Genomic DNA, 15,761 nt, shown 5'->3' with positions numbered 1-15,761 from the left:
TGGACTCACAGTTCCACGTGGCTGGAGGCCTCACAATCACAGTGGAAGGTGAAAGGCATATCTCACATGGCAGCAGACAAGAGAAGAGAGCTTGTGCAGGAAACTCTCCTTTATAAAACCATCAGATCTCGTGAGACTTATTCACTATCATGAGAATAGCACAGGAAAGACGTGCCCCATCATTCAATTACCTCCCACTGGGTCCCTCCCACAACACGTGGGAATTGTGAGAGCTACAATTCAAGATGAGATTTGGGTGGGGACACAGCCAAACCATATCAAATGCTAATCAAAAACACAAAAAAAGTGAAAAGTATAAATGTCACTGGAAATGGTAAATACACAGTGAAATTCAGAATACACTAATACTGTAACACTAGTGTACAAATCATTTTTAACTCTCATATAAAAGCTACAAAATAAAAGCATTAAAATAAGTATAGCTACAATAATTTGTTAATGAATACAAAGTATAAAAAGTTACAAAGTATAATATATATAGTAAAAAATGTGTGAAAGGGAGAAAAACTGTTGAGTTTTTTTCCACGGATAGATGTTAAATTGTTATCATCTTAAACTAGACCTTTACAAATATAAGATATTTTATCTAAGTCTCATGATAACCTCTAGGAAAAAACTGTAGTAGATACACAAATGGAAAAAGCCATCAAAACATAAAAACAACAAAAACAAATCCAAAAATTAACAGAAGACAGCATGAGAAAAAAAGAAACTATAAAACAGAAAACAACAAAACTATAATAGTGAGTCCTTATGTATCAATAATTACTTTACATATAAAGAGATTAAATTATCCAATAAACAGATACTGGTATAGACTGAATGTCACCTCCAAAATTTTAGGGTAAAATTTAATAGCCATTGTGATGGAATTAAAAGGTGGGATCTTTAAGAAGCGGTTAGGCCACTGGGACTCAGCCCTGATGAATTAATTCATATCCTTATGGGAGTGTGTTAGTTATCACAAAAGTGACTCTGTTGTAAAAGGGAGCTTTCTTCTCCCTCAGGTCTTTGGCCATGTTATTATGCTGCAAAAATGCTTTCACCAGATAACAGTGTCATTTTCTTTGCCTTCCAAGCTCCTGGAATCATGAGCCAAATAAACTTCCATTGTTTATAAATTAGCCAATCTATGGTATTCCATTATAGAAAACAAAACATACCAGAATAAACACAGAGTGGCTAAATGAATTTTTTAAACTAACAGTATGCTGCTTACAAGAGATTCACTTTTGAATTAAGGACAAACATAAACTTAAAGAATAGAAACCATATTGCATGCAAACCACCACCAAGAGTCAGGAGTGGTTGTTGGTTATATTAGACAAAACAGACTTACATGCAAAAATCTGTCACAAGAGGAAAGGAGTTCACTACATGATGATAAAGAAGTTAATCTGTTAAGAGGATATAGAAATTAAAATTATGTATGCACCCAACACTGGAGCACCCAAATATACAAAGCAAACATTAACATACCTGTGGTGAGAAAATAAAATGCAGTAACAGGGAATTTCAATGTCCTACTTACAACAAAGCATGGAATATTTAGAGAGAAAACTAATAAAAAAAAGAGTTCACCTGAACACTATAAACTAAATAGACAATATTTTATCAAACAGTATGAGAATACACATTGTTCTCAAGAATACGTGGGATATTCTCCAGGATAGATCATATGTTAAACCAAAAATAGAAAACAAGTTTTTTTAATTTAAGATTAAAATTATATCAAGTTTTTTATCACAATGGTGTAAAACTAGAAAATCAACAGCAGGAAGAAAACTAGAAAGCTCACAAATGTGTGTGATACAGTGCGAATGTTTTGTCTCCCACCACAAAACTCACATTGAAAAGTAATCCCCAATGTTGAAGGTGGAACCTAATATGGGGTGTTTGAATAATAGGGGCAGATCCCTCAAGTATTCTTTGGATCTGTCCCAGATCTTACGAGATCTGGTTGCTTAAAAGTGTGAGCACCTCCCAACTCAGTCCCGTGCTCCTGCTCTTGCCATGTGACTGCCTGTTCTTCCTTTCCCAGTTCCCCTGATTGCGAACTTCCTAAGGCCCTCGCCAGAAGCCAAGCAGATGCTGGTGCCATGCTTCTGTACAGCCTGCAGAATTGTAGGCCAATTAAATCTCCTTTCTTTATAGAATGGACTAATACAGTGTTGACATTAAACAACATGCTTCTGAACAACCATGAAATCAAAAGGGAAATAAAAAATTATCTTGATACAAATGAAATTGGAAACGCCAAGAAACCAAAACTTCTGAGATGTAACAAAAGCAGTTCTAAGACAGAAGTATAAAGTGATAAAGTTCTACAATAAGGAAAACAAAGATCTTAAGCAATCTAACTGTAATCCACAAGGAGCTTGATCAAGAAGAACAAAATAATCCCAATATTGGCATAATTATGGAAATAATAAGGATTAGAGCAAAAAGAAAATAGAGACCAGAAAAATAAAAAATATCAAAAAACTAAGAGTTGAGTCTTTAAAAAAAAAAAAAAAATGAACAAACTTTTCCTAAATTATCCAAGGGAAAAAAAGACAGGGGACTCAAAAAGTTATTAATGAAAAAGTAGTCCTTCCAGCTACTATCACAGAAAGAGAAAAAATAAACTATTATGAACAATTACATAACAACAAAAGATAACTTGGAAGAAATTGATTCTCAGAAAGAACACCACACTGTGAAGAAACGGAAACACCCAAAAGACTAATAATGAGAAAGAAGACAGAAGTACTCAGAAATCTCCCAATTAAAAAAAAAAAAAGCCCATGACCAAATGACTTCATGGGTAAACCGCACCAAACATTTAAAGAAGCAATGTCAACACTTCCCAAACTCTTCCAAAAAACTGAAAGAAAAAAGCACTTTCAAACTCATTCTATGAGGCCACCAACATCTCATACTGAAGCCAGTAAGGAAGGACACTACAAAAAAGGAACAAAACAATATTCCTTATAAAGATACAAGCAAAAATTCTCAACAAAATACTAGATACCAAATTCAAAAACACATTAAAAGGATCAGACATCATTATCAAGTAGGATTTATCCCTGTGATGCAAGAATGTTTTAACATACACAATTTAAATGATATACCACAATAACAAAAAAATGAAAATCATATAATCGTCTCAAAAAATTTATTAAAAGTCTATGATGAAAGTAAATACATTTTCATAATAAAAACTCCAAACAGCATACATACAAAAGTATCCATCTCAACAGAGTAAACAGTGAAATGCTGAAAGTTTCCTCTAGTATCAGAAACAAGACAGGGATACCCAATCTCAACACTTCTATTCGACATAGTAGTGAGAAATCAAGTCAGAACAATTAGGTAAGAAAAAGAAACAAAAAGGCATTCAAATCAGGAATAAAGAAGTAAAATTCTCACTGTTTACAGATGAAATGATTTTAAAATACAGAAAACCATAAAGACTATATCAAACAAACAAACAAAAAATAGAGCTAATATATCCATTCAGTAAAGTTGAGGCCACAAAAATATACAAAAATTAGTTGCATTTCCATATACTAACAATAAACTATCTGAGAAAAAAGTTACAAAAAAATCTTATTTATAATAGTATCAAAAAATTTTTGAAAATTTTATAACTTCATTGAACACAGGAAGTGAAAGATCTGTCCAGCAAAATCTATAAAACACTGATGAAAGTAATTGAAAAAGACACAAATGGAAAAATATCCCTTCTTCATGGATTGGAAAAAATAATATTGCTAAAATGTCCATACTTCACAAAGTGATTCACAGATCCAATGAAATCTGTATTAACATTTTAATGGCATTTTTCACAGAAATAGAAAAAATTATAAAACTTCTATGGAATCACAAATAACTCCAAATAGCCAATGCAATCTTGAAAAAGAAGAATAAAGCTAGAGGCATCACACTTCTTCATTTCAAACTATTACACAGCTATACTAATCAAGGCTATGGTACTGACGTAAAAACAGACACATAGACCAATGGAATAGAATACAAAAACCAGAAAGAAACCCATGTGTATACAGTCAACTAATACTTTGACAAGGGCACCAAGATACACAAAGGGGAAGTATAGTTTCTTCAACAAATAATGCTGAAAACAAGTAGTCATATGCAAAAGAATAAAACTGAATACTTATACCATGTACAAAAATTAGCTCAAAAGGATTAACACTTAAATACAAAACTAGAAACTGTATAACTTCTAGAACAAAGCATAAGGAACAATCTCTTTGACACTGGCCTTGGCAGTAATTTTTCTGGCTATCACATCAAAAAATCACAAGCAACAAAAAGCAAAAAATAAAAGCAAGTAGCATTAAATTAAACAAAAAAGTGTGTGCACAGCAAAGAAACACAGAACATGAAAAAGCAACCCAGGGATTGGGAGAAAATAGATCTGATAAGAGTTTTATATCCAAAATATTAAGAATCTCACACAATTCGATAGCAAAAAAAAAAAAAAATGCAAAGCACTCAAGTAGAAATTTCTTAAAATATGACATGGAAGTGGCAAACAGGTTTATAAAAAGGTTCTCAATGTTATTATTCATCAGGAAAATGCAAGTAAAACCTCAATGAGCTATCACCTCACACTTGTTAGAACAACTGCTGTCAAAGTCAATAAATATTCACACTTGTTAGAATGACTGCTGTCAGAGTCAAGAAATATTAATATTAATAATAAGAGAGCATGGAGAAAAGAAAACCCTTGGATACTGTCAGTGGAAATGTAAATTGATTCAGCCATTATGAAAAATGGCATGAAGGCACCTCAAAAAAATTAAAAATATAAGTATTATATGAACCTTCGATCCTACTTCTAATTGTTTAACCAAAGGAAATAAAATCATATGTCAAAGATATATCTGTACCCCTGTGTTCACAGCCAATTATTCACAATATATAGAATATTATTCAGACATAATGAAGAAGGTACTCCTGCAATTTCTGACAACATGGATGAATAAACAAGGTGGACATCATGGTAAAAAGTACAAACTTTCATTTATAAGATAAATTCTGAATATCTAATGTACAGCATTGTAAATATAGTTAATGATACTCTATAGTAGTAGTCCCCAACCTTTTTGGCAGCAGGGACCAGTTTTATGGAAGACAATTTTTCCGCAGATGGAGGTCCAGTCGGGGGTGGTTTTGGAATGAAGGTGTTTTACCTCACATCATCAGGCATTAGATAGATTTTCATAAAAAGCACACAACCTAGATCTTTTGCATGCACAGTTCACAATAGGGTTCACACTCCTATGAGAATCAAATGCTGCTGCTGATCTGAGAGGAGGCAGAGATCAGGCAGTAATGCTCCCTGGCTGAATGGTCACCTCCTGCTGTGTGATCAGATTCCTCACAGGCCACAGACCAGAACTATAGACCCCGGCACTATAGTATACTTGAGATTTGTTAACAGTGTTTATCTTAAGAGTTCTCATCATACACACAAAAATTGGCATCTAATGTGAGGTGACTGATGTGGTAATTAACTTTGCTGTCTTAGTCATTACACAATGTGTATGTATGTCAAATCATCAAAATTTGAAATAGATACCATTTATATTTGTGGAAAGAATCATATGTCTAGAAGGAAAAAAAAGGAACTAAAGGACATATTCTCAGTAAGTTTCATACTGAACCAGACAAAATTAAAGAATGATAGTTATTAAGATATAAGGCAACAGTTTAGAGTTTATTATATAATGGACAATGTTATAAGCTCCCCATAGACAAAAATTTAGATAATAATTCTACATAATAAGTAATACACATTAAACTATTTAACATTTGTGGAATTTGTGCCTATAGAGTTTAAATTTCTCATCTTAGCTCAGGCAAGGAAAAATGAAAAGTTGAAGTGAAACATGATTAGATTTTCTTAGATTTGGAAAGATGTTTTGTATTTTGATAAAATTACTGCATCTTAATTTCTGTGGGATCACCTCGGAAACCACAATAGGATTAAAAATTAATATATCAGAAAATATGTGACATCTAACCACAGAATTCCTGGGACTTCTGAAAAAAAATTTCACTGTCCATCACTCCCCTCACACACTTCTGACATGAAGCAAAACCAGAACTTTAGATGTGGTTTCACATAGAGGTAGAAACATGCACAGACTTTCTCAGAGCCCCCAAATCAATGGAAGAACAGTCAGATCACACAGGTCCTCACAGGCCAAGGGGAGCACTTTGGCTGTCACTGTGAATATGATGGTGGATCACAGAAGAGGAAGGAGAATCATCAGATAATTTAAGAGCATGTGACAGAAGATGTCCCTCTGTGACAGCAAGGGAAAGAACCCAGGTGTCTCAAAAATCATTTCCATTGGAGAGCTTCCCAATCCACACTTCAAGGTCTGGTTCTTTCTTGACCACTGGACCTCTCAACCATGTCATCTACTTCATTCGCTCCCACCTACCTGGCTGGACGGCTACTGTCTCCTCACGCTTCACATTCCAGGGCTCTTTCCTTTGCTCCAAAAAGGTGATCAGGTCCGGTTTAGAGACAAGAAGACCTGTTTCATTGGAAAAATTCACATGACTCTTACTGAGAGTTCTTTTTATTTTTTATTTTTATACTTTTTTTTTGGCCCCACAGGACAGGATTAATTTCTAAGTGAGTACTGTGCTCAGTAGAAAAAAGAAGACATTATAGAAGATTCTTGGAAAGTATTTATCAAAATACTGTTTCCTACCAGCTTCTTTACAATATTTAGGAAGCATTTAAAATTTGGGGATCCTGAGCTTCTCTTGCAAATCTGACTGAATCAAAAACCAAAAAATTGGATTTTAAAGTGTAAGCAACAATAGTTTATGTCAACCAATTTCTAGAATCACAACTAGAGTGAAACTTGTACATCACCTCAAATAAAAAGGCAAATGTCAAAATCAAACATTATGAAATTTTTTCTGCATCAACAAAACCCCTATTTTTTTCCCGAAAACAAGAATCTGAAACTACCTCATACAAAGCACAAGATCCCAAGGGACATTCTGAAAAGAAAAGAAATAAAATTCTTAGTTATTAGATATTCTGAAGGTAAGTTATCCTTACCCAGAGAGACCAGGTTTCTGTAGTTTTCTAACATCACATCCTGATACAAAGTCTTCTGAGCTGGTTCCAGGTGTTCCCACTCCTCCAGAGAGAATTCTACGGCCACATCCCTGAATGTCAACAGTCCCTGAAATAAAAATAAACAATACACTGACCATGTGGCCATGGCAGAGTTCTTTGTCTCAAGATGAAATGACAGTTATTGGTTCTGACTTATATGAGTGACCTGAGTTATTCAGTAAGATCATTTTTAACACAGTAATATTTTCTAATGTAGTCTCAAACTCTGTGGAAAGAGAATAACATAAAATTCACAAAACTAGTGTAGATATTTATATCAAATGTAAAATATAAAACTAAGGCATCAACACAGGAAAATACATTTTTGGGTGCTATATTTACATCATCCAGAATCAGCTGTGTATAACTCTCAGATGGAAAAGTCATGGTGACTGAGAGGCATACTTCTCAAATTGTATACAATAAACTGGAGATCTTCAAATGCAGAGTCTGATTCAGTAGATCCAGGTTTTGAGTTTCTGCATTTCTATATTTTTTAATTTTTAATTTTGACACAGGGTCTCACTCTGCCACCCAGGCTGGAGTGCAGTGGTAGAATCTTAGCTTACTGCAGCCTCAACCTCCTGGGCTCAGGTGATCCTCCTGTCTCTGCCTCCTGAGTAGCTAAGGCTACAGGCATGAGCCACCACGGCTGGCTGAGTGTCTGCATGTCTAACAAGTTCACCGGTAGTGTTAATGCTTCAGGCCCAGAACCCACTTTTGAATAGCATAGAGGTTGAACACTGAGGAAAGAATTCAGGCATGATGTGAAACTGAGAATTTTATGAAATTTACAAGTTACAACAGCTAGAATGGTAGTAATCCTTTTTGAACATATACTGTATATCCAATGTCATACTAACAGTTGTTTACATATACAGAATCCAATAAGTAATCTATGAGAGCCAAGATGGCCGAATAGGAACAGCTCAAGCTTCCAGCTCACAGCATGAGCGACACAGAAGATGGGTGATTTCTGCATTTTCAACTGAGGTACCGGGTTCATCACACTGGGGCGTGTCGGACAGTCGATGCTGGTCCGCGAGTGCAGCCCAACCAGCAAGAGGTAAAGCAGGGTGAGGCATCGCCCCCCGGGGAAGTGCAAGGGGGAAAGGAATTCCTTTTCCTAGCCAAGGGAAATTGAGACACACAACACCTGGAAAATCGGGTCACTCCCACCCTAATACTGTGCTTTACCAAGGGTCTTAGCAAACGGCACACCAGGAGATTATATCCCACACCTGGCCCAGAGGGTCCCACACCCAAGGAGCCTCCCTCATTGCTAGCACAGCAGTCTGAGATCTAACTGCAAGGCGGCAGCGAGGCTGGGGGAGGGGCGCCCTCCATTGCTGAGGCTTAAGTAGGTAAACAAAACCACTGGGAAGCTCAAATTGGGTGAAGCCCACCACAGCTCAAGGAGGCCTGCCTGCCTCTGTAGACTCCACCTCTGGGGACAGGGCATAGCTAAACAAAAAGCAGCAGAAACCTCTGCAGATGTAAAAGTCCCTGTCTGACAGCTTTGAAGAGAGCAGTGGTTCTCCCAGCATGGAAGCTGAGATCTGAGAATGGACAGACTGCCTGCTCAAGTGGGTCCCTGACCCCTGAGTAGCCTAACTGGAAGACATTCCCCACTAGGTGCAGACCGACACCTCACACCTCATACAGCTGGGTACACCCCTGAGACAAAGCTTCCAGAGCAAGAATCAGACAGCAACACTCGCTGTTCAGCAATATTCTATCTTCTGCAGCCTGCGCGGCTGATACACATGCAAACAGGGTCTGGAATGGCCCTCAAAAAAACTCCAACAGACCTGCAGCTGAGGGTCCTGACTGTTAGAAGGAAAACTAACAAACAGAAAGGACACCCACACCAAAACCCCATCAGTACGTCACCATCATCAAAGACCAAAGGCAGATAAAACCACAAAGATGGGGAAAAAGCAGGGCAGAAAAGCTGGAAATTCAAAAAATCAGAGCACATTTCCCCCTCCAAAGGAACGCAGCTCATCATCAGCAACGGAACAAAGCTGGATGAAGAATGACTTTGAAGAGTTGAGAGAAGGCGGCTTAGGCTTCAGTCTATCAAACTTCTCAGAGCTAAAGGAGGAACTATGTACCCAGCGCAAAGAAACTAAAAACCTTAAAAAAAAGAAGGGATGAATGAATAACTAGAATAATCAATGCAGAGAAGACCTTAAAAGAACTGACAGAGATGAAAACCATGACACGAGAACTACATGACAAATGCACAAGCTTCAGTAACCCACTCGATCAACTGGAAGGAGGAGTATCAGTGATTGAAGATCAAATGAATGAAATGAAGCGAGAAGAGAAGTGTAGAGAAAAAAGAGTAAAACGAAATGAACAAAGCCTCCAAGAAATATGGGATTATGTGAAAAGACCAAATCTACGTCTGATAGGTGTGCCTGAAAGTGACAGGGAAAAGGGAACCAAGTTGGAAAACACTCTGCAGGATATCATCCAAGAGAACTTCCCCAAGCTAGTAAGGCAGGCCAACATTCAAATTCAGGAAATAGAGAGGACGCCACAAAGATACTCCTCGACAAGAGCAACGCCAAGCCACATAATTGGCAGATTCACCAAAGTTGAAATGAAGGAAAAAATGTTAAGGGCAGCCAGAGAGAAAGGTCGGGTTACCCACAAAGGGAAGCCCATCAGACTAACAGCAGATCTCTCGGCAGAAACTCTACAAGCCAGAAGAGAGTGGGGGCCAATATTCAACATTCTTAAAGAAAAGAATTTTAAACCCAGAATTTCATATCCAGTCAAACTAAGTTTCATAAGTGAAGGAGAAATAAAATCCTTTACAGACAAGCAAATGCTGAGAGATTTTGTCACCACCAGGCCTGCCCTACAAGAGATCCTGAAGGAAGCACTAAACATGGAAAGAACAACTGGTACCAGCCATTGCAAAAACATGCCAAAATATCAAGTCCATCGATGCTAGGAAGAAACTGCACCAACTAACGAGCAAAATAACCAGCTAATATCATAATGATAGGATCAAGTTCACACATAACAATATTAAACTTAAATGTAAATGGACTAAATGGTCCATTTAAAAGACACAGACTGGCAAATTGGATAGAGTCAAGACCCATCAGTTTGCTGTATTCAGGAGACCCATCTCACATGCAGAGACACACATAGGCTCAAAATAAAGGGATGGAGGAAGATTTACCAAGCAAATAGAAAACAAAAAGAAAGCAGGGGTTGCAATCCTAGCTTCTGATAAAACAGACTTTAAACGAACAAAGATCAAAAGAGACAAAGAAGGCCATTACATAATGGTAAAGGGATCAATTCATCAGGAAGAGCTAACTATCCTAAATATATATGCACCCAGTACAGGAGCACCCAGATTCATAAAGCAGGTCCTTAGAGAGTTACAAAGAGACTTACACTCCCATACAATAATCATGGGAGACTTCAACACCCCACTGTCAACATTAGACAGATCAATGAGACAGAAAGTTAGCAAGGATATCTAGGAATTGAACTCAACTCTGCACCAAGCGAACCTAATAGACATCTACAGAACTCTCCACCCCAAATCAACAGAATATACATTCTTCTCAGCAACACATCGCACTTATTCCAAAATTGACCACATAGTTGGAAGTAAAGCACTCCTCGGCAAATGTAAAAGAACAGAAATTATAACAAACTATCTCTCAGACCACAGTGCAATCAAACTAGAACTGAGGACTAAGAAACTCAATCATAACCGCTCAACTACATGGAAACTGAACAACCTGTTCCTGAATGACACTGGGTACATAATGAAATGAAGGCAGAAATAAAGATGTTCTTTGAAACCAATGAGAACAAAGATACAACATACCAGAATCTCTGGGACACATTTAAAGCAGTGTGTAGAGGGAAATGTATAGCACTGAGTGCCCACAAGAGAAAGCAGGAAAGATCTAAAATTGGCACCCTAACATCACAATTAAAAGAACTAAAGAAGCAAGAGCAAACACATTCAAAAGCCAGCAGAAGGTAAGAAATAACTAAGATCAGAGCAGAACTGAAGGAGATAGAGACACAAAAAAAACCCTCCAAAAAAATCAGTGAATCCAGGAGCTGGTTTTTTGAAAAGATCAACAAAATTGAACGACTGCTAGCAAGACTAACAAAGAAGAAAAGAGAGAAGAATCAAATAGATGCAATAAAAAATGATAAAGGGGATGTCACCACCGACCCCATAGAAATACAAACTACCATCAGAGAATACTATAAACACCTCTATGCAAATCAACTAGGAAACCTAGAAGAAATGGATAATTTCCTGGACACTTACACTCTCCCAAGACTAAACCAGGAAGAAGTTGAATCCCTGAATAGACCAATAGCAGGTTCTGAAATTGAGGCAATAATCAATAGCCTACCAAACAAAAAAAGTCCAGGACCAGAAAGATTCATAGCCGAATTCTACCAGAGGTACAAGGAGGAGTTGGTACCATTCCTTCTGAAACTATTCCAATCAATAGAAAAAGAGGGAATTCTCCCTAACTCATTTTATGAGGCCAACATCATCCTGATACCAAAGCCTGTCAGAGACACAACAAAAAAAGAGAATTTTAGACCAATATCCCTGATAAACATCGATGCAAAAATCCTCAATAAAATACTGGCAAACCAAATCCAGCAGCACATCAAAAAGCGTATCCACCATGATTAAGTGGGCTTCATCCCTGGGATGCAAGGCTGGTTCAACATACGCAAATCAATAAACGTAATCCAGCATATAAACAGAACCAAAGACAAAAACCACATGATTATCTCAATAGATGCAGAAAAGGCCTTTCACAAAATTCAACAGCCCTTCATGCTAAAAACTCTCAATAAATTCGGTATTGATGGAATGTATCTCAAAATAATAAGACCTATTTATGACAAACCCACAGCCAATATCATACTAAAGGGACAAAAACTAGAAGCATTCCCTTTAAAAACTGGCACAAGACAGGACGCCCTCTCTCACCACTCCTATTCAACATAGTGTTGGAAGTTCTGACTAGGGCAATAGGGCAAGAGAAAGAAATCAAGGGTATTCAGTTAGGAAAAGAAAAAGTCAAATTGTCCCTCTTTGCAGATGACATGATTGTATATTTAGAAAACCCCATCGTCTCAGTCCAAAATCTCCTTAAGCTGATAAGCAACTTCAGCAAAGTCTCAGGATACAAAATCAACGTGCAAAAATCACAAGCATTCTTATACATCAATAACAGACAAACAGAGAGCCAAATCATGAATGAACTCCCATTCACAATACCTTCAAAGAGAATAAAATACCTAGGAATCCAACTTACAAGGGATGTAAAGGACCTCTTCAAGGAGAACTACAAACCACTGCTCAGTGAAATAAAACAGGACACAAACAAATGGAAGAACATACCATGCTCATGGATAGGAAGAATCAATATTGTGAAAATAGCCATACTGCCCAAGGTAATTTATAGATTCAATGCCATTCCCATCAAGCTATCAATGAGTTTCTTCACAGAATAGGAAAAAACTGCTTTAAAGTTCATAGGGAACCAAAAAAGAGCTCACATTGCCAAGACAATCCTAAGCCAAAAGAACAAAGCTGGAGGCATCACGCTACCTGACTTCAAACTATACTACAAGGCTACAGTAACCAAAACAACATGGTACTGGTACCAAAACAGAGATATAGACCGTGGAACAGAACAGAGCCCTCAGAAATAATACCACACATCTACAGCCATCTGATCTTTGACAAACCTGACAAAAACAAGAAATGGGGAAAGGATTACCTATTTAATGAATAGTGCTGGGAAAATTGGCTAGCCATAAGTAGAAAGCTGAAACTGGATCCTTTCCTTACTCCTTGTATGAAAATTAATTCAAGATGGATTAGAGACTTAAATGTTAGACCTAATACCATAAAAACCCTAGAAGAAAACCTAGGTAATACCATTCAGGACATAGGCATGGGCAAGGACTTCATGTCTAAAACACCAAAAGCAACAGCAACAAAAGCCAAAATTGACAAATGGGATCTAATTAAACTAAAGAGCCTCTGCACAGCAAAAGAAACTACCATCAGAGTGAACAGACAACCTACAGAATGGGAAAAAATTTTTGCAATCTACTCATCTGACAAAGGACTAATATCCAGAACCTACAAAGAACTCAAACAAATTTATAAGAAAAAAACAACCCCATCAAAAAGTGGGCAAAGGATATGAACAGACCCTTCTCAAAATAAGACATTCATACAGCCAACAGACACAAGAAAAAATGCTCATCGTCACTCACCATCAGAGAAATGCAAATCAAAACCACAATGAGATACCATCTCACACCAGTTAGAATGGCGATCATTAAAAAGTCAGGAAACAACAGGTGCTGGAGAGGATGTGGAGAAATAGGAACACTTTTACACTGCTGGTGGGACTGTAAACTAGTTCATCCATTGTGTAAAACAGTGTGGCGATCCCTCAAGGATCTAGAACCAGAAATACCATTTGACCCAGTCATCCCATTACTGGGGATATACCCAAAGGATTATAAATCATGCTGCTATAAAGACACATGCACACGTATGCTTATTGCGGCACTATTCACAATAGCAAAGACTTGGAATCAACCCAAATGTCCATCAGTGACAGACTGGATTAAGAAAATGTGGCACATACACACCATGGAATACTATGCAGCCATAAAAAAGGATGAGTTCGTGTTCTTTGCAGAGACATGGATGCAGCTGGAAACCATCATTCTCAGCAAACTATCGCAAGAACAGAAAACCAAACACCGCATGTTCTCACTCATAGGTGGGAACTGAACAATGAGATCACTCGGACACAGGAAGGGAAACATCACACACCGGGGCCTATTGTGGGGAGTGGGGAGGGGGGAGGGATAGCATTAGGAGATATACCTAATGTAAATGACGAGTTAGTGGGTGCAGCACACCAACATGGCACATGTATACATATGTAACAAACCTGCACGTTGTGCACATGTACCCTAGAACTTAAAGTATAATAATAAAAAATAATAATCTATGAGAAAAATATTCTTCCTCTTATATAAGAATTATTTTCCAAATATTTGCTACATAGTAAAGTTTGTATTTTGCCTCAGTTTATCTGATTTAGAATTTATCTCAAAGGGATATACCGGTCAATATACAGAGACAACCTTAACAATGTTCAGAGAAGATTTCGTAACTGAGTAATGAAAACAAGAAAGCAGCCACACAATAGTGACCAAATAATGCTTTCATCTTATGTGCGTGTGCGCACGCGTGTGCACACACACATATACACAGAGAAATGGTAACTATATACATATTAAAAGTAAGAGAATATCTCTGTGTAAATAAAATTTAAAAATGTTTTAAATTGTATAAAAACTATAAAACTCTTTGTGGATGATGCCTTTTTTGTGTGTTTTTAACAAAACTTTATAAAGACCAATACATACAACGAAATAAAGTAAAAGCTCTTGTTTCTGAGTCTGGTATTTTTTTTCAAGTTTTTGTTATGTTTATTCTATGTGCTATTATATATTTTAGAATTTTAAGACAATAGATATATTTGTTATATGTTAATTCTTATTCTTCCTCTGAAAATATAAAGATAAATAAGCATATGCTTGTGACATGAGATGAAATAAAATGGAAACCTACAATACTGAGACCTGCTTCAGAACTTTCAGTCTTAAAAGCTGTTATCTCCTGTCAACAAATGTGAGAGCCTTCACTCTGCAAAGAAAGCTACAAACACAGGGAAACCAAAAAGAAATGGGAGTCTCTGGATTAAATGTGATGGTTTATACACACACTCAGTCAATCCTCCCTCCTAGATACTCATTAAAGACAAAGAGAAAAATGATTATAGTGAAGGATTCTGGCAGAGGGCACCTGAACCAAGTAAATGAAGTTAGCATTATCTGTAATAAGACAAGTTGGTATCAGTGCTGACGCACAGACAGGCCCATAATCATTGCTGTGATATGGGTGGAGGGGAAAAGTAAAGCATAATATAATCATAAAAAAAATCTGTGGGGGAAGATACAGGTGACCACAGTTCTTCAAACTGGCCATGTGACCCTACTTAGAAGCGGGGGCTGAGAATCACTTAGCTAAGCATTGCCTCTCAAGGTTCAATACGCATACATATCATTTAGTATTCTGGGCCCCCTGTAAGTAATGTGATTCTGCAGGTTTGAAAAGTTTCCATGAACTGGCTTCTTTAACAAGTCCCCTGTCAATGCTGATGTTGCTCCTCCTAGACCCAATATCAATAGCACTCAGCTAAAGGAAGCAGACACAGCAGAGTCCCTTACACCCAATACTCTAATCACAACAAAAATACTTTTTGGGCCCGGCGCGGTGGCTCACGCCTGTAATCCTAGCACTTTGGAAGGCCGAGATGGGCGGATCACAAGGTCAGGAGATAGAGACTATCCTGGCTAACACGGTGAAAGCCCGTCTCTACTAAAAATACAAAAAATTAGCCGGGTGTGGTAGCTGGCGCCTGTAGTTCCAGCTACTCGGGAGGCTGAGGCAGGAGAATGGCGTGAA

The 15,761-nt window shown here is 37.4% G+C and overlaps 1 protein-coding gene across 9 annotated transcripts in view; it reads right to left on the bottom strand.

Annotated features, from left to right (window-relative positions):
- Positions 1-15,761, bottom strand: part of ZNF267 (zinc finger protein 267) — a 43,458-nt gene that overhangs the window by 19,108 nt on the left and 8,589 nt on the right. For all 9 annotated transcript variants that reach the window (XM_077983336.1, XM_077983332.1, XM_077983331.1 and 6 more), the window contains 2 exon segments: positions 7,118-7,244; positions 6,483-6,578 (listed from right to left, as the gene is read on the bottom strand). In XM_077983336.1, coding sequence (XP_077839462.1) covers positions 6,483-6,578; positions 7,118-7,151 — 130 coding nt within the window. In that variant the 5' untranslated portion in view covers positions 7,152-7,244.

Source organism: Macaca mulatta, chromosome 20 (assembly GCF_049350105.2).
Source record: "Macaca mulatta isolate MMU2019108-1 chromosome 20, T2T-MMU8v2.0, whole genome shotgun sequence".
NCBI lineage: Eukaryota > Metazoa > Chordata > Mammalia > Primates > Cercopithecidae > Macaca > Macaca mulatta.
The sequence above is the reverse complement of the archived record's forward strand: the minus strand, read 5'-3'. Positions and strand labels throughout refer to the sequence as shown.